This window comes from Lichenostomus cassidix, chromosome 8 (genome assembly GCF_008360975.1).
Source record: "Lichenostomus cassidix isolate B80296 chromosome 8, HeHo_3.0, whole genome shotgun sequence".
In the NCBI taxonomy this organism is placed as follows: Eukaryota; Metazoa; Chordata; class Aves; order Passeriformes; family Meliphagidae; genus Lichenostomus; species Lichenostomus cassidix.
Window position 1 is genome coordinate 15,935,442 of NC_139489.1, and position 18,408 is coordinate 15,953,849.

At 36.9% G+C, this 18,408-nt stretch overlaps 2 protein-coding genes across 4 annotated transcripts in view; both read left to right on the forward strand.

The window, feature by feature from the left end:
* BTBD8 (BTB domain containing 8) overlaps window positions 1–8,342 on the forward strand; it is a 40,265-nt gene extending 31,923 nt beyond the window's left edge. Inside the window, exon 18 of one of the 2 annotated variants that reach the window (XM_085068057.1) lies at window positions 459–8,342. In XM_085068057.1, coding sequence (XP_084924183.1) covers window positions 459–928 — 470 coding nt within the window. In that variant the 3' untranslated portion in view covers window positions 929–8,342. Of the gene's footprint in view, window positions 1–294 lie in introns of both variants that reach the window. The other variant, XM_085068058.1, reaches the window with a different exon arrangement.
* A 2,842-nt stretch (window positions 8,343–11,184) lies between these two features.
* On the forward strand, window positions 11,185–17,891 carry C8H1orf146 (chromosome 8 C1orf146 homolog). Of its 2 annotated transcripts, XM_085068063.1 has the most exons (6): window positions 11,185–11,301; window positions 11,693–11,840; window positions 13,718–13,811; window positions 14,025–14,193; window positions 17,244–17,322; window positions 17,772–17,891. In XM_085068063.1, the coding sequence occupies exons 2-6, from the start codon at window positions 11,772–11,774 to the stop codon at window positions 17,889–17,891; spliced, it is 531 nt and encodes a 176-aa protein (XP_084924189.1). In that variant the 5' UTR covers window positions 11,185–11,301; window positions 11,693–11,771. The 2 variants fall into 2 exon arrangements, with proteins under 2 accessions (XP_084924189.1, XP_084924190.1); XM_085068064.1 differs by lacking the exon at window positions 11,185–11,301 and having other exon boundaries at window positions 11,308–11,840; window positions 14,070–14,193.
* Window positions 17,892–18,408: the final 517 nt, after the last annotated feature.

Sequence of the window (18,408 nt, forward strand, 5' to 3'; positions counted from 1 at the left end):
CCTTGCATGTGCAGTGTAGAAATAAGCCTGTGGATAAACAATTTTGGTTTTAATTCTCTTCTAAGCTGATATAGCTTAAGTCACCATTCAGTAATCATTCTCTATTAATTCCCTCTATGCACCTCCTGGTCTAAATTTAATTTATGTAGTAAATGAGAAATTTCATGTGCATTAAGTGTATATTTACATTGTCATTTTCTGTATCAGAAACTTAATTATGGAGGTTATTGTTAATTACCAGTGGTGATTGCTGCTTTAACTTAATTTATAAATCATACTTTGTTTTTTATATAGGAAATAAATGCCTCAAATTTTGTCAATTTTGTATAACACTCCATCCCCCCTTTTTTAACATGATTGGATTGTTCTTCCTGAATGAATTAAATTTTGCTCTACACAGCCCTGAGGGGAGGATCATCTACAATTTTTACATTGTACAGTATTGTGAATTATTTCAGGAGACATAGATGATTATGACACAATGGCACAAACCTGCATGTATGAACATCGGCCTCCAAAAACCCTTTCTCCAATTTATGAGATGGATGTTGGAGAAGCAATTGAGCAGAGGATCGATTCAGAAACAGGAGGTCTAGAGGTGGATTTTGAAGATCAACAGTTTGCAGAACAGGACTGGACTCTACTCAGGCAATTGTTATCTGAGCAGGACTCAAATATAGATTTCAAAAACTCTGTTCCTGAAGACCTTAACTTAGCACAATGTCTTATCAATCAGACACTGTTTCTGGCACGAGATGGTTCGAATCCTCAGGGTACATCACAAGTTGACACATTCAGTAGGTGGACTGAACTCATGTCTCCACTTGACGATTCCTCAGCAAGCATTACAGTGGCAAGCTTTTCATCGGAAGACTGTTCGTCCCCTCAAGGGGAATGGACAATTCTTGAACTAGAAACCCATCATTAAGGTGTCAGCTGCTTGCAACTGAACTCCAACCCATTCCCCAAATCTATTTTTGATGAGTTGTTTCCGTACAATAATGAAATACTGCATCAGTCAAGAACAAGAAATTCTTGATACTGAGGCAATCTTTCTGATAAAATGAGGTAAATATGTTAACTTATAATCTAGATTTAATCACAAGTACAATAATTTTTCAAGACTTAAATGTATGTCTTTTCTAAAAATGAACTTTGAGCATGTATTTTCTAGAATTGTTCGAAAAACTAGATGACATGAAAGAAAAATCTGGGTTTCCACCCTCCCTTTTATCTTCTTTTTGACATTTAATGTTCTCATTGATCAAAAATTTAAAGATGAATGCACAATTAGTAGAGCTATTCCTCTCCTTTTCCTCTCCTCTCTATATGGTGACTTCATTATACAACAATAAAGATTCAGAATGGTTGTGTCAAAAGGTGATGTGTGCCAACACTACTTTAAGTGACAGAAAAACATATTCAAAGAAAATGTTTCAATCTGAATCTGCCTTGGGCCTTAATATGAGCAGCTTGTTTCATCTGTTCCTTCCAGATTTGATTTTTGTATTTTGGTTTGTTTGTTTAGAAGTTTCCAATAAATTTTCTTAATTGCCTTTTAATCAAATATTAAGACTTCAGAGGGTCTGTGCTATGTAAAAAGCACTGTTTCTTTCTTGGAAATGCACATATTTAAGTAAATATTTTAAATGGCATGGTGCATGAATTCAAAGGAGTTGGTAGAATGATGCTCTTGTTCTAAGAAACAGCATGTCTGATGTCTCCAAAAGTACATCTGAATCTGAAGTTGTGGTCAGTGTTACATCAGAAGTCTGATGTTAGCTAGAATTACCTTTAGGCATTAATTAATTACACTTGCACTGTTCTGATGCTGACGCATAGCAAGATTCTCAGGAATTTGGTTTGGTTTTGTTTTCATAGATGCTACATTTTTAGGAGTGGTAATAGGATTCTTGCATCTTCATTAATATCTCTAGTGTAGCTTTTATAGATTGAAACTAAATGTCACCATAACCTTGCTTTTCACTCAGAGTGAAATAGGATATACAGATCATTCTGCTGCGTTTGGCTATTTGGGTGTGGATAGGACTGATTATTGTCTTTTCTGATTTGACAGGGGAGGAAGGAGTGAGAAACTATTTGTAATTCTTACCAAGGTCAGAACTTCTGAACCATATGGGGTTTTTTTCCCTGCAAAGGTTGGACCCTCTTAAGATATCTGCAGTATGGAAACAGTAGGGCTTGTCTTTCATACAGCTTAAAATCTAAAAAGGAAGTATTCTACCTCCTCTTAGTCATCAACAGAAGTGCCTTCAGAAGTGGGTGCCATATGGCAGCAAAAGGCTACTAACATTCTATTTTGGTTGAAACTATACAAGTACACAAATTAAGCTGGCTGTAATCACTGACGACATGGTCAGTTTTGCAAGCTTTTGCACAATTCCAGCAGTGCACCTTCATTTTCTAGACAAACTTCATTTCTTTTTGTTCATAGTCAGAAACTCAGTTCTGTGGAAATATGAAGTTGCCCTAGTGTATGATTGAAGAAGTTACAACTTTAGATTTGACATAATAAAGAGCTTTGAGGCAAAATAATTTATCTAGACAGCCAGTTTGTTGAACTCCTGGTACAAAAGTAAAATTAATGTTTTATTCTCAAAATGAATGGAGGAAGAATTTTATCTTGTTCTTTAATATCAAGGTAATGGGAAATGAGGAAAACCTTCCTTTCTCTTTATGTCAGTGGAGGGCTCTAAACTAATGGAAGGAAGATGTTCAGTCAGATGATAATAAAAATCTTTCACCTACTCTTTTAGCAGCAGCATAAATAGTCTGAGATACTATAATTCAAAGTATTATAAATGTAATACACTATATTGAACCGAGTCTTCATATTGAGGGAGTTAGAACCACTTTTAGAAGTGTAAATTGTCAAGAAAACCTATTTTTCACCTTCAGAGTTTACATGGTATATCAATAGGGGATAATTTTGGATGAAATAAAAAATTATAATATTAGCCATAATAAAAGATGATACTCAAGAGGAGCTCTTACAGAAGGCTAAGGAATAGTGTTTTTCAATTTCTGTGTAAAGCACTAAAGTAAAACTTGTTTACCAAAAAGTTTAATCAACTTTAAAGTCCTGATGATATTCTGACAGTGGGCATTCACATGTTAAACAAGATGAAGTGATGGAAAGGAGAAGTGACAGAAAGTAAAAAAGGGATCCTTTTGTCAATTTTTCACTTTGCCCATATTTTTAACTTCTTCCTAAATTGATAAAGTGACACTAAAAATTGACACCAAATTGCAGGTTTAATGAATGAAATCACATATAGGTTTTTTTGTTCTTTGCATTTACTTTTTCAGTTATATCAAAATTAAATTAGCTTCTCTCTTCAAGTCCCCAGTGATGTTGTTGCAATTCCTTCAACAGTTTTGCAGCAGACCACTGATTAGGATATGGTATTGTTCAGCTGGTACATAGGCAGCCATAGAATTCAGCTTCCCACAGCCACATAGTGTCTGTAGAAATAGCAGGAATAGACAGGGGTATTGTTTTTAATTCGCGTTACTAGAGTGCCTGTGAGGCTTAATCAGACCAGCATCCCACTGGCTAGACATTGTACAAACAAAGAACAAAAACAAAGACTTCCCACAGAGTGGTTAGAATCCAAGATAAGACAAAAGACCAAAAAAAAAATGCACATGAATGGAAAAGTAAAATGAGAGTGTCAATATTTGTCTAGCTGATTAGCAATGGTTTCAGCACATCATCAGTTTAAACAGTCATTTTTTCTCTTGTATGCACTATGAGAAGGGAAAACTGGAGGGTAAGATTTGAAGGCTGGATAATGAGGGAGCTGGAAGAATGTATATTCCTGGCCAGCCTTGTGTGCTGCCTAAACTGTTTGACCCTGACCTCATTCAGGAGGATGTTTAAGCTTTAAGCCAGGTGTAGGTGGCTGTCTGTTTAATAGTATCAGTCCCTTGAGTTCTTTGGAGTCCTGCTTGTACCTCCTGAAAGTGATTTTGTCACTGTATTGGCCTCTTCTCCAAAACATGAGAGAATGGATAAAGGTTTGTTCGAAAACTTCTTGGAGAAACAATCAAAGCCAGTGTCATGGGCTCCAAGTGAATAGCAATTATGAGGTCCTGAAAGACATCTAAAGTAAAGACAAGGTAGATACATCTGATCAAACACTGAAAGGGCATCAGTGATGAAGCAAAAAGATGGCATAGCCAGAATACTACCTTTGCAGTAGTATTTCGAATAAGAACAGTGAAATTGCCTTGTCAAAGCCTGAGAAGATCATGTTGCAGTAAACAGGTGAAAGTGGCAGCTTACCTGAGATTGTTCTGTGAATGGGCAAAGATGTCTGTATTCTACAGAGAGTTAACACCACACTTAGTAAACTGTCAGTGAAATTTAGAGGAGAGTACTTGGAAATCAGAGTCTAAGATAATGACCCTGATTTGGCCTACCTTGAATGACATCTTATGAAAGCAAAAAATAAGGAAGGATGTTTTACATGTATAAATGTATGAAGTTTAAGAAAGGCTAGACCTCCAAAAGTGGTATCTGTAGGCATAATTACCCTTTTTTTTCACTTGGAAAGTTAAGAGTCTAGTCTGGACTGGAGAATGAGTTCTGCAGCATTTTTACATACAGATAATAGCTAAAATTGCATTTGTGGAGTAAGTCACCAACAGACATTACAGACAGAAAGGGGAAGGCCAGACACTTGGAATCCTGCAGGAAACGGGGAAGTGGAGGTTTTCCAAATAATCTATTAAAAACAGAAATTAGGGAAGCAAAGGAAATAAAAACATGGAGACAGAGGATGACAGGATTTAAGGAAAACCACACCATTGGCCTCATTGAACATAACCCACAAAGCAGATAAGTATAAAGTATCAGTTTGAGGTTGGTTAAAAAAGTATTCTTAGGAACTGTGGTCAAAACGAGAGCTTGGCCTGCAGAGTCAAAGGCAGCAGACACCAGTTTGGTAGAGCCTGACAGAACTGCAGGAAGGAAACAGAGCCTAACCACTAAGAGAGACAACAGTTAGAAAAGCAGATCAGTTAATAATATGTTTTGGTTTGCTTTTTCAATGCATGAGATTATACCATGTTTATATAGTGTAGCAAAAGAGCTGCAGAGGCTGAGACATACAGTGAAGATCAGAAGAGATAAGTAAGCATGAAATGAGATCAGCAGGCAGTCTGGACTGCTACAAGTGATCAGATAAATGCATAAAAAGCCCCAGACATCTGCTTCTGTGGTGTAGGGGTAATGGAAAGGACACTTCATAAAATCATAATTTTTTCCCTTAGAAAAATTTCTCCTAGAATCATAAAATTACAGAAAAAATGCAGAAAAATCATAGAAATACAAGAAAATGCAGGCTTGAACTGACCACTAAAGGTCTGTAGTCCAACCTCCTACTAAAAGCAGGGGTAATTTTAAAGTTAGATCAGATTGTTAGGGCCTCATCAACATCCATGGCATATAAAATGATGATAAAGTCAGCAGGCAGAAACACAATGCTCATGGGAAACAGATATTTGAGATTAAACTATTCTCATAATAAAGCTACTTTGGGTATCATTGGAAAATATTACTAATTAAGTACAAGAAACATGGTTGGCTTGCAACATTTTTAAGTTCTGGATGATATGTAACTGAACTGTACATGTTTAATAATCTTATTTCACACTTTTTAAGGTTTTTAATTATTTCAAAATTATACTCAGTTTTTGAGTTTGCAAATTGTATTATTATTTTGGAAGAACTAGGGCAAGAGAATTTCCCACATTTCTCACAAAGACTGTCACTAGGCTGTGTTCTCCTAGCATTGTCTATCAGTTTGTTTCAGGGAATATGTGAAAAAAGAAATCCACATACCTGTTCTAGGTGCAGATTGTAGGAGACTATTTCATATGTATTTAAATATTTCAATATATATTATTGCCATTTGGAAAATAGTAAGTAGCATGCTTGTTCTACTCTGCTCCAGAAAACCTAAACCTTTGCATGGAGGAATTAAGAACTGCTCTTACGTTGTTCATCTGTTGCTCAGAACCAAGACATCTAAGAATTCATTATTTTGCTTTCGCTAATGTCAAAGAAAAACTCTTGTTGACCTCAGCTGAAGCAAGTTCAGGGCTTGCCTATAATAGTGCATGTACTAGAAATGCTATTTTTCAATAGATCTATTTTGTAGTTTTCTAGTTTTACTCTACATTGTACAATTGTAGGTATGACAAATTGCAGCTAGAAAGACTTCCATTTAGGAGTCATAATTGTATGCATTTTGTTAATATTTCATGACTGGGGTGATTTAACATTTGTACATTGATGGATTATGTTCTTGCCAGGACTACACAGGAACTGAGGACAAAAGATAAAATGAGAAGTATTGCAGCTGTATTACAACAGATGATTCCCTGGAAAGGGGCTTTTAGATGAAAATCCAATATAATTAGAAGCTTTCATCTCTTGCAGAAAATCCACTGATTTTCATCTTTCTGAACAAAAGCTATATGCGATATTTTTTGAAAAATATGCTTTAATGTTCAACTTTGGAAAAATTACAGCTCAAATGTCTTCTTCAGCTAATTTAAAATCTAGCTTCTTCCTATTGACAACAGCTGTGTGTTTAAGGAAACTAAACCTGGAACAGAGGAAAGTGATTTACCTAAAAACTGGGTTTCAACTGGGAAAAAATACTGTGTTTGGTAATTTCTTTGGTTTTTTTACATTTGGTAACTAAAAGCAGAAGGAGCTATACAGAGCAGGCATGCACACACACCTCTTTAGTTCTTGTATTTGACCTTCCTTTCATACTTTGCTTTGCAATCTGTACTGTACACTCCATTAAGCCACACTTCTGCAAACACAGAAGTGAATCCACAGCCATATTTGCAGATTGGCTTTCAGCTTAACATTCTCTTTTCAGAAAGGGTAATGGAGCTGACACTGGGGGCAGGCACTGTGCATACTTGTGTTTTATACGCTACTCAACTTAATGAGCTTCTAATCCTGATGAACCATCTGGATGCAGTTAAAGTATGAAATAATTAATAATGGAATTCCATTAAGTTGCTTCCATGTTCTCCTTAATTTATTGCTCAGAAGACTGTCCAGTTAAAGAAATCAAAGTCCTAAGAAATCTAACTTTTTGCACTACATGCAACAAAAGTTCTTTTGCTATTGCACAGATAATATGAATACATGTCTTCAATAACTCAAACCTCCATATCGGGAAGGGCTGACTATAACTCAGTAACGAGATATATTTAACAAGGACACTGATGGTCAAAATAGGGTTTGTATACTTACAGATGATGACTGTTAACTGGATTAGATTGCAGATTCAAGTGAACCTGGACAGAGGTCCACATGCACAAATTTGGGACTCAGCCCAATTACCCATGTCATCCGTCATACTTTGTATTTATGCACTCAAGTGACAGTAACTACTTTTTCTCAGCTCCCGCTGAAGTTAGTGTGACTGGTACCAGATCCATATTTATAAAGATCACTTTGAGTGTCTGGAAAAAAAGACTAGTTACTGAAGTAAAAATTTTGGCTCATGTACCTTAAATTTATGAAACACTTTCAAGACTGATCTCACCAACTTACTTAAACCTACAACATCCTCACTTATGCAATCCTTATGTGAGAATTTTTGCAATTTTCTCACAGCTGTGTTTAATGAAATAATTTTCATTCTTCACTTTTTTTTTTACTAACCCTCAAGTGTGGCATGACATTCTGCCAGTAGAGTTATATCAGCGTGCTTAAGAGCAGTATAAATAGGACAAACCCTGTGTACATGTCAGGTGTAGGTAGTGTAAGAACTCTTTGTGGCCTTCACAGAATGAGGTAATACCCATGAACATGAGACCCACCTCTAAGTCAAACTTCCTACCTTTAACAAAACGTCCTGCTGTATCTGTAGAGAAAAAAACCTTCAATCTCTATTTCCTGGATTATTATGTTCTAGTAACCAAGATTAATCCAATATATGTATAATGGGACGCATATGGAGAAAAGTTTGAGTCACTACCTGTAGTCCATGGCTTTATGGTCCTAGAATATTTTGACCACTCAGTCTTGTGGAGGGGGAGGGAGGGTGTTAAGCTCTCAACCTGAATGCTTGCATGTTTCCCACCTGCTTGCTTTCCAGACCTAGATAATGAGATGGGGCCTAATAATCCTGTTTTGAAATAACTCCTTGTCAACACGGTCTTCTGTTTCCAGAATATCTGTATGGTTGCATAGTCCCACAACCTTTCTTCCCCATGCTACAAACTGAAGGTTCTTAGTTGATTTCTGTATGACAGAAAAAAATAAATCCTATGTGTAAGTTAAATGCTGAGTCACTGCACTTCATTCAACTTGTGGACTGCTGACATCAATTTTTATTTGTGCTCTGTAAATTGCAAAAAACTTCCCTTTTCTCTCTGTTTAGTGAACCTTCACTCCTTTTTCTCCTTCAAAAGGAAAAAAACTATTTTTCTTTGATTATGTCATCAGACAACAGGAGAGGTGATGTGTGTGAAGATCAACAATCAGTTTTCATATAAAAATACATAGAGAGGAACATACCTATGTAACAGCCCTACAAGATCAAAAAATGGTGCTGATGTAGAACATACAGGAGATGGGCCTGGAGAGCATAGAGAAACACTAATTTGATGATAGATTTTGCCTTGTCATAAATTAGTTATTTATTCAAATGCTTATGCCATTATCTTCATCATAGGGGAGTTCTTATTCCAAGATCTTTCTATGCTTGCCTAAGTGGGGTTCTGTACTCTGCTTCCAGGAATTATTTGGTATGCTGCCAAACACAGTGCTGCTCTTTCTCTCTCCTGCACCTTCACCTGTATTGTCAAATGCACCATGTAGGTACGTGGGAAAGAAATATTTCTGAGATTTAAAGCTAAGACTAGCCAAATGTCAGAAACTGTCACAGCAGGGATAACCGTAATTAGGAAAATAGCTTATCAGATAGCACAGGATCCCTCAAAAGTCCCTTTTGGGAAAGGAAACTACTGTAGAGAAGAATGCTAAGAACACACAGTCCAGAAAAATCTATTTTCTTTGAGTCCGAGCTCTACTTAATTAGTGTTCTGACATTCAGGCTCAAAAATGGAGAAAGCCAAGTCATGTAGTGAATTCAGACTCTCATGGTACTGCAGAACAAACTTCTATCAGAATTGTCCCTTGGGCAGAGTCCCAGGGGCTCAGCATGTCCCATTGCATCCGACTTTACTAAACAAGTGTTAGGCCAGGGCAGCTCTTAACAGGACACAGTGCAGGGTCTGGGATCCCTTCTGCTCAGAACTTTCAGTCTCAGAAAGACTCTTATTTTTATTTCAAATACAAACTATTGTCAAATGTAAGTGACAAGCAGAAATATATTAAGTTTCTGGTATAAATTTTTGCCAACTGTAATTAAGACACACAATTTACATGAGTAAATATATAACAACTGGAGTCAATATAGTGACAGGAAGCATTTTCTGTTAAGGACTAAGTTTTTCTCATTGTCCCACACTTATCCATCACTGTAATGCCTCTCAAGTGATATTCTGACATTGGAGGTGTCCAACTTCAAGCACAATAAGTGGCTATCAGGAAAAAAAGGTATCTGCTGGTATCCCAGGAGCCTAAATCCAGTGTTTGTATTTCTTTGTAATTACAATTTTTTTAATGTTAACAATTTACTCTTTCTTTTATGTACTGCCCATCTCTAACAGTATTATGCTGAAAGAAAGAGAAATCTACTTACCTGTTAAAGGTATTTACACTGGCAATAATTTTTTGTTCCATTCTATTCCCCCCAACTATTTTTTCTCTATCTGAATAGTTGTAATTCAATTAATACATGTACATATTAAACATAATCCAAAATACTAATTCAGATACACTGTAGTGTTATAAATCAAGCACAATCCCCACAAACAAAACAGTTCCTACCCTTTACCCCTGGGACTTCTCCAGTATTGAAAAACAAATTCATTCATAGCATGCATGAATTCAAAATTCATATTGGCAGATGCCAGCAGGGTATCAATCCTCATCATAAAACTGCTCTATTATTTTATAATTATACTTTAAAGTAATTCCTGATGTTCTTAACTCCCTGATTTTTGTATGCAGTCAGAGCACGTTTCCACTGTGTTACAGGATATGGTTTCACAGTTTATGGGTTCTGTCACTGCTCTCCAGAACACTTTAGTCAGGATAGCTGATATATCTGTTGTCTTCCTTTAATTTGCTGACTTTCACATTTATACTCCACAAAAACTCAAAAATTCAGTATTAGAAATATTTTACTTACTGTGAAAAGTGGCATGACATTTCCATAGTCCTGCAGAGTGGGGTTACTCTAATTTGGGTGCATTTGACCCACGGGAGAGGGAAATCAGATGTGAATCCATGACTTGTCTGGAACAAAAAGGAGAAGAGTAATTTTTAAATCACTACAATGTCTAATTGTTTCTATGCAAGCCAAACAATTTGCTATATAAATGTGTATTTTTTCTTATATATGAGGTTATTTTCTTCTATTTTAAAATGGCCTAAGAAGTGTTTAAAAAGAAAAAGCTTTCACAAAGATCTCTGATTTTTGGTAAAAATACCAGTTTCAGAAGATAGTATGAGAAGCCAGACTCATGCCTGGAAAAAGAGCAGAGCTGAATATCAGTGCTTTTTCAGTGCTTTTCATGGCTCAGCATTCCAGCTCTTCTTGACCATGTGCAAGTATTGTTTCCTCTTACACGATTAAAAAGGAGGCTTCAACAGTCTTTCACTGAAAGTGGTGCTGTCTCTTGCTCTCGCATTTTTGCTCTGTGCTGATGTAATTTCTATAGAAAATAACTTGCACTACTCTTCCCCAGAAATAGCTGCAGAATTAGCTGCCCTTTAAGAATATTCCTCGACACCTTGTTTCCAGCGCCGTGCGGCTCCTCCTGAGGGCTGAGGGGCTGAAGGCCTGAGAGGGCTGAGGGGCTGAAGGCCTGAGAGGGCTGAGGGGCTGAAGGGCTGAGGGGTCAGGGCTGAGGAGGGCTGAGAGGGCTGAGGGCTTAGAGGGCTGAGGGGCTGAGGGCTTAGAGGGCTGAGGGCTTAGAGGGCTGAGGGCTTAGAGGGCTGAGGTGCTGAGGGCTTAGAGGGCTGAGGGCTTAGAGGGCTGAGAGGGCTGAACTGCTGAGGGTGGAGGGCTGAGAGAGGGCCCCGCTCCCTTCCCGCCGCCCGCACGGCTCTCGCTGTCTCGCCCGCCCTCCCGGAGGTGCCACGGGAGATCCAGCCCAGCAGCAGAACAGGTTTCAGATGTGGGAAGGGGTCCGCTAAAGCTGCCTTTGGGAGCAGCTTCCTCATAGGCTCTGCGGGAACCATCCAGCCCCAGCTCCGGGCTGCCTCTGGCTCCTGCCGGGAGCTGCGGTGTCCCAAACTGCTCCGCAGGAGCCTTGAGGACACAGAAACCCTGCCAGGCTGCACGTCCAGGAATATTTTCGGATGAGTGTTCTGCCTTACAGAGGAAGCCTGCCCAGATGCAAATTCTTTAAAGCCATTTAGATATCTAATTGCAATCTTGAATTAGCACAATGGCAGTGGGCACCTGTTACGTTTTGGAGAATCGAGCAGTGCCCTGGATTTTAATCAGCTCTTTAATGTGTCCCTGTGCTTTAAACATCTTTCCTCGTTAATTGGCAGGAAATATTTGTCATCTCTTCCCAAACTTCATCAGTGGCACCAGAGATTTCACTGCAAAGCTATTAAACCATTGAAAAAAATGACAGCAAGTTGTGGGCAGGAGCAGACAGGATGGATAACTACGGTCATTCTGAGCAAAGCTCTGCAGGTAGGAGAGCACTTGTCAAGACCATCACAAGGAAATGCTGAAAGAAGCATTTACTATATTCTGTATATGGAAATATTTCATTCAATGTCAATGATTACAGTCTTTTCAGGATAAAACAGGGATAATAGTTTGAAGTGCTTCTACTAGAATACTGATTCTTTTTGTGTGTATCTGTATTTTCTCCTAGCTACTTCCACATCTAGTTAATATTCTTGCCACCTGCTATTTTGAGTTACACTGCATTAGGATTGTTTTCCTGACTCATCGTTTTTGCACTGCACTGATGCCTCTTTCAGTTTGCTCTATAAATAATGCCACCAGAAATGGTGCTGAATTTTCTGAATTTCTCCCTAAATACTTAATTTTTTCCTATACAGTATCAACATGGAGGTAGACAATTACTCAGTAAGTAGATAAATCAGTTTAAAATATTGAGTCTTACAGACATTAATATATATTTTTATCCGTTAACATCAGAAGCCTTGACTCTGTTCCCAAGTAAAGTGAAAGGGTATGTCAAGGAGCTGGTAATTAGCTTCTGCAGCTGAGGCCAATTTCATGCCAGCTGGCGAGAATTTAGAGGCAAGAGAGCTTTGATTCACAAGCAAGGATATCTTATGCTAGCCTGGCTGACAAGGTTATCACCTCATCTTCTCTGTGTAAATGGGTGAACCGTGGTGAATTAATTCCTGAATCACCTCAGTTTAAAGCCTATTCTTACTTGTCTGCTCATTTTGAAATTTACAGCCTGTAAACTGTGCCTGTTTGTGCCATAATATGGTGAGAGGTAATGGATGGCAGTGATTTCATCAGCTATACCTGCACAACTCACTCCTTCCCCCCAGCTCTACTCAAAACTACTTAGTAAGGGCTCCCCATAAGCAAAGCGATGGAGATAACTGAATACAAATCCAAAATGGCTTTTCTCTATCAGTTTTGGTTATGAGCTTCCTCTTTTCCCTGTGCAGCTGTCATTTTAATAGCTGTAATTTATATTTGTACATTAAATAATCCAGCAGTGGCTTTGAAGCTGAGATTTTTTTCCAAAATCTAGTTATACCTTACAAGCAGTGGCCACTGAGCATTCCCTTTCCCAGACTGATTGAAAGTGCGACATTTCTGGTTACTGTCTCCTTCAGGGTTCACTTGCTATGCAGATTTTCTGTTGTACTCTTCCACTAAATCATGCCACTTCCCTATATAAGCAGGCTGGCTGTGTTTTGAATGGGTAGGTTAAAGAATATGTTATTAGCTAAAAAGGATTCAGTGATTTAACCTTTAATATATGTGTGTTTGTGCAGCTTCTGTGGCACACACTGCAGAAATGCTTTTTGCAGGCTGAAAAATCCGAACACATTCTGTAGATGATTATACTGCATAGTGCAATGTTCTAGTTTTCCTGTGTGGATTGCATTCTGTCAAAAAGCTTTAAAGAAAATCATGTCCTATACAGAATTTCTGAACTCTTTTCCAGCTGAGATGCTGACATCTGTGAAAATAATGCAGCCTAATTAACCGGAGCCATAGAAACACACTACTGTATGATCCTCATTTCTGCACATCCTCCTTTAGCACATCTTACCAAAACAGACTCTAAAATGTTTGAGCTTCTTTATGCATTATGCAAGAGTTTCCTGAGACAACTGAATATACACATACAGAATTGGCATTCAGTGTGTGTAACTTCCAATCAAATACTTCAAAATTTCCTTAATTGAACATGTTTAACCTTTTAGTACTTTTTTAAAGTGGAATAAAAAATACTTTTTGAACAACAGTGCTAAAGCTCTATCTATAATGGTTCAGCTGATGCTTTAAGAATATTTCTAACTTGTTGGCTGAAAACTTTTCAAAACAACCTTTTAAAATTTATTTAGGATCATGAAATTTCTACAGTTCTGCAGAGGCAACAACACCGAGTTCGATATTCAGAATCAGTGGAAACTGGATCTGTGATTTTTCCTCTTTCTGGTACAGTACTTTAAAGTTTATGCTTTTAAATCATAAACTAGACAGGTACAAAGTCAGGCCCTGTTGTAGGCTACACTAAACTGAATAAAAAGCTAGTAACATGTAAGCTGCCATCACAATCTTTAGTATACATGGCCGTGCTCCCCACTTTGTGTTGAGAACTTAATGCCATTACTGCCACGACCTGTACATTTACACTGGTTTCCTTGATAGGTATTGCATTTATACTGTCAGACACTCAAGACTTGCTTATGACAGGGGAAGAAGAATTTTTCAAAAGGATTCATAAGTTCATAAACATTCATCGGAACAGCTTTTTGGTGTTGTCAGCTGCTCTTCATGGATCAGAAGAATGGAGTGTCATGTTCAGGATTCAGAGAAGGTATGGTTTCAACATCAAACTGAACTTTATGTTGCTAAGAAGAAATTTAATAGCAGTCTTGAATTTGGAAATACTATTTTAGGAATAAACAGGCCAAGAGGCAATGGACAGAAATTGATGCACAGGAAGTGTCACCTGAGTATGAGGAAGAACTTCTTTACTGTGTGGGTGACTGTGCACTGGAACAGGTTGCCCAGAGAGTGTATGGAGTCTCCCTCACTGGAGACATTCCAGAACCATCTGGACACAATCTTGTGCAGTGTGCTCTAGGATGATGCTGCTTGAGTAGGGAGATTGGACTAGATGACATACTGTGGTCCCTTCCAACCTTAACCTTCATTAATTATTTTCAGGAATACACAGATTTTATTTTCCTAATGCACTGGAAAATTATTTAAAGCATTTGCTTATTAATAGCAAATGAAAAGAATACCAAGTGAATCAATCTGCCATATCATATGTAACAAAAGAAGATGCTCCTCAAAACATAGCAAATAAAATTCTTTTCAATCACTTTAGTGCTATGCAATATAATTATTTTAAAAGTTTTTTCTTGAATTGGAAAATTAGACCGTTTTCTTAGCTCTGTCACCATCTTTTCATGGTCATTTTCAAAACAGAACAGGCAAGTTTACATCATGAGAAAAGGCTTTATTGCAAAGCGCAGACTTTTTACCAGCTTTTAAATTTCTTTACTTGGAACATTATTATTGCACTAGAATAATTAAATAATTAATCTTATTTTGCACTAAAAGTATAAAACTGGACATTAAAACTGCTTTGTAATTTTTATCTGTGATTTCTAATGAAGTCTAAAAACTTGCATATTTCAGTACATACCTGCTGACAACAGTGATCAGATAGTGCTCCCTGCTTGTAGTCAGAACTATTTTTTAGCAGGTACAGTAGCCCTAACGGCAGTTGATTGTCACTCTTGGCCTCAAAGAAGTGACTATTCTAATGAAGTCTTTGATCTTTACCTCCTCGAGGTAACTAGCACCAGTTTCATTAAATCGTGGGCATACTGCCAAATGTTGATGAATAAAAAGTGTACGAGATGAAATGTAAGAAATCTAGCACCTGTTTGTGAAAATGCCATAAATTTTCATGAGAGGTCTTAAAAGTTCAGCCACCATTCAGCAGGACCATGTTATTCAGCTGATGGCAACACTAATTCTCAATCTACTTTGCAGTTATGTACAATGGATTTTGTGCACATGCTGATCATTAAACCATGATGTTTTAGAACTATATTCCAATTATATTTGGCAAGTCAGTAATTTTATTAAAATGTTTTGTCATTGCAAGCACTGTCAAATTCATGTTGACAAGAAACCCTTTTTTTTTTTTTTTAAATGCACATGCTTTTTTTACTACCTGGCAGCTTGAAGTTCTGCTGTTTGTAAATCACTGACTGAGCTTCTGCATCGGTGGGGTTGAAACTTGTGCCATGTTCTTTGAAACTACAAGCCACCTGAGAATTTGTTAAAAAACAAAGCCCTTTAGTATTGCGATGTTGTCTTCTGTTGCTGCTTCTTTCTGCTTATCTATGGTTTTGCTGCAATTGGGGAAGGGTTATTTTTTTATTAACAAGAAAATTATGGGATTCTTGTTAACAACATGAACACTTTATATAGGGTTATGTATAGCACAGGGGAAGCAGTAGAAAAGTAGTACTATCATCACAGCTTAAATGAGCATTCCACTAATAACACACAGACCTACTGAGGTTAAGTTTTAAACACCTTGGAGGAAAGGCCAGATGTGTTCAAATGCCCAGTATTAAGTCCATCAATCAAATTAATAAAACTAAATTTAGACCTGTTATTGGAAGGAAACCTATTTATAGAAACAGATTTTCATGGATCTAGGTAAGTACATGTAATTGTTCATTCATGCTTTGTTTAGCCCATTCTAGTATTAGCAAAATTGCATTCATTTATTTCCTTAATCTCTCAATGTAAATCCAACCCTTGTGCCTACATCACATTTTAGCAAAATTCAACAGGGACCTGAGTGCCTATGCTGAGAGAAGGACAGTGCCTGTAGCATTTATTTTTGCTCATTAGAAACAAGGGCAGACAAGTTCAGATGAGATAGCTAACCAGCATGAGGCCTTAATGTGAATGAATCCAAGTCATCAGACAGATTGCAGGGAAGAACAGGTGGTAGGCACAAGGGGAGGTCACAGGGGACTATGCAACTGAGCAGCTGGGCACTTCATCTACATTATTTAAATTCATTTTGGTTATTTAAAATTCCTCATTTTTTGCTGCTAAGTCTCTCTTCTGCTTTAGCTCTACAACAGAAAACAGCAGCAAAGCTAGCATTGTCATTGTTACAACACAATTAAGGTACAAGTTTTAACGAGAGGCTCTGTGCTTGCCTAAGCTTTGATCTCTTCTATAACTGCATTGAATGACAACTGATGCTACTATTTTAAATCTTCAGATTCCATTCTCAAGAATTAATGCATATGAATAACACTATTTTTAGAAAGAATTCATTTTAGGTTAAAGTATTTGATTGAACAAGTCTTTACATGAAAGTAGTGGAATTATTCCATTATCTTAATCGTGTCTTAAATACAGGTTGTTTTATTTATAGTACACTACAAAGATTTAGTTCAAATTCTGAAGTATTTTTAGCACAGTGTTTTTAGATACTTGCAGTATTCTTCCAAAGCTATAAAAACAACCCAAATATTTTTTACTCCCACTGAGAATAGTCTCCAGCAATATCACAGAAGAGGGTTTAGTTCTCTCTGAATGTACACATGCTTAAGAAGTGCTGATTGATTGTTGAAGAGACCTAGAAAAAGAAATGAGCCCTTCCAAATCCCACATAAATAACTGGTACAGAAATGGGACAGATGGCTTTACAAACAGCATGAATGCTCCAGTTGCCTTTCAAGATAAAAGCAATCTTCTATGTAAGTAAAATTGCACAGTAAAAAGTTGTTTACATCATGTGGGAATGCTGTTTGAGTTTTATGGCATAACAAATTAAATATATATTTTAGAAGTAACCTTATTTATTTTAATGTGCAGATTCCTGAGCAGTAACTTACGTATAATACCAGTTCATAATCCTGCTGAAACTGTTAAATTAATGCTTACTATGGCTAAGGTAAGTTCAGTTGCATATACTTAAAAATATTAGTGCATTACTCAGGAAAAGTCAAGACCTGTAAAATATTTGGTTTTCCTTAATGGAACTTTTTGGGTTATACTGACCACAATCCACTGAGGTAGGACTGGTACTCTGATGCTTTAGCTGAGTCAAACTACTGTTAAAGGTAACTTAATAGCTCTTAATAGCATCTAAGAAAACAAATCAGATATTTAAGAGCTTGTTTGGCTCCTACTTACCACTGTAAAGTTAGGATGTCTTCATTTACTATTAAGTCCTGTTGAAATACTATCACCTCTGTGTACATCATTCCTGAACACCTACTGCAGAACACTATTCAGATTTTACTGCTGAATAATTTTGCATTTCTACAATTGGAAAAATAAAATGTTGAATATTCTATTACTTAAAAGTCACTGTGTCTTACTCATATTTTTTTCTTTAAGATAACTTCCAAGCCGCAAGCAGATGATATTCGTTGCAAAATGGAAATGACAAAAGCCCAAATAATAGAAAAAAGTCCAGTTTGGAAGATGCTTCAGGAGTACCAATTGCACTGTAATTAACTTAGTATTTGGTTTTTTTATTCATAAATAGTGGCTACATTTTAAACAAAATATAGAATGTTTTTAAAAATATAGTTACATTTCAAAAGACTACGTACAACATACGCCTTTGGAATGAAAATTCATATTAAATAACTATACAGTGAAAAATAGCATACTTGATACCAAATGTACTTTCAGGGGGGTAAGTGGTTTAGCTGCACTATAGAAAAGTCATCCTTACTTTTAACTTGGTTCTGAACTTGGAGGTTCATCTGTTTATAAATAATTTCCCAAAATATTTACTGTATCTTAAGGGAAATTGTATGATTAAAGATGATCAAAACAATTCCAAAATACAGGTTTCCCAAGAATAAGCGGCTGTATGTACGAAACCTTACACTGTTTTTTAAACACTGTTTTTTAAACTGTTACCTGTTACGGTACTATGTTTTAACATCTTATTTGGCTTGAAGTTGATGTGTTTTTCTTTAAACCTGGTTTCCTTTGCCACAGTGTTCTTACTATTCATACACAG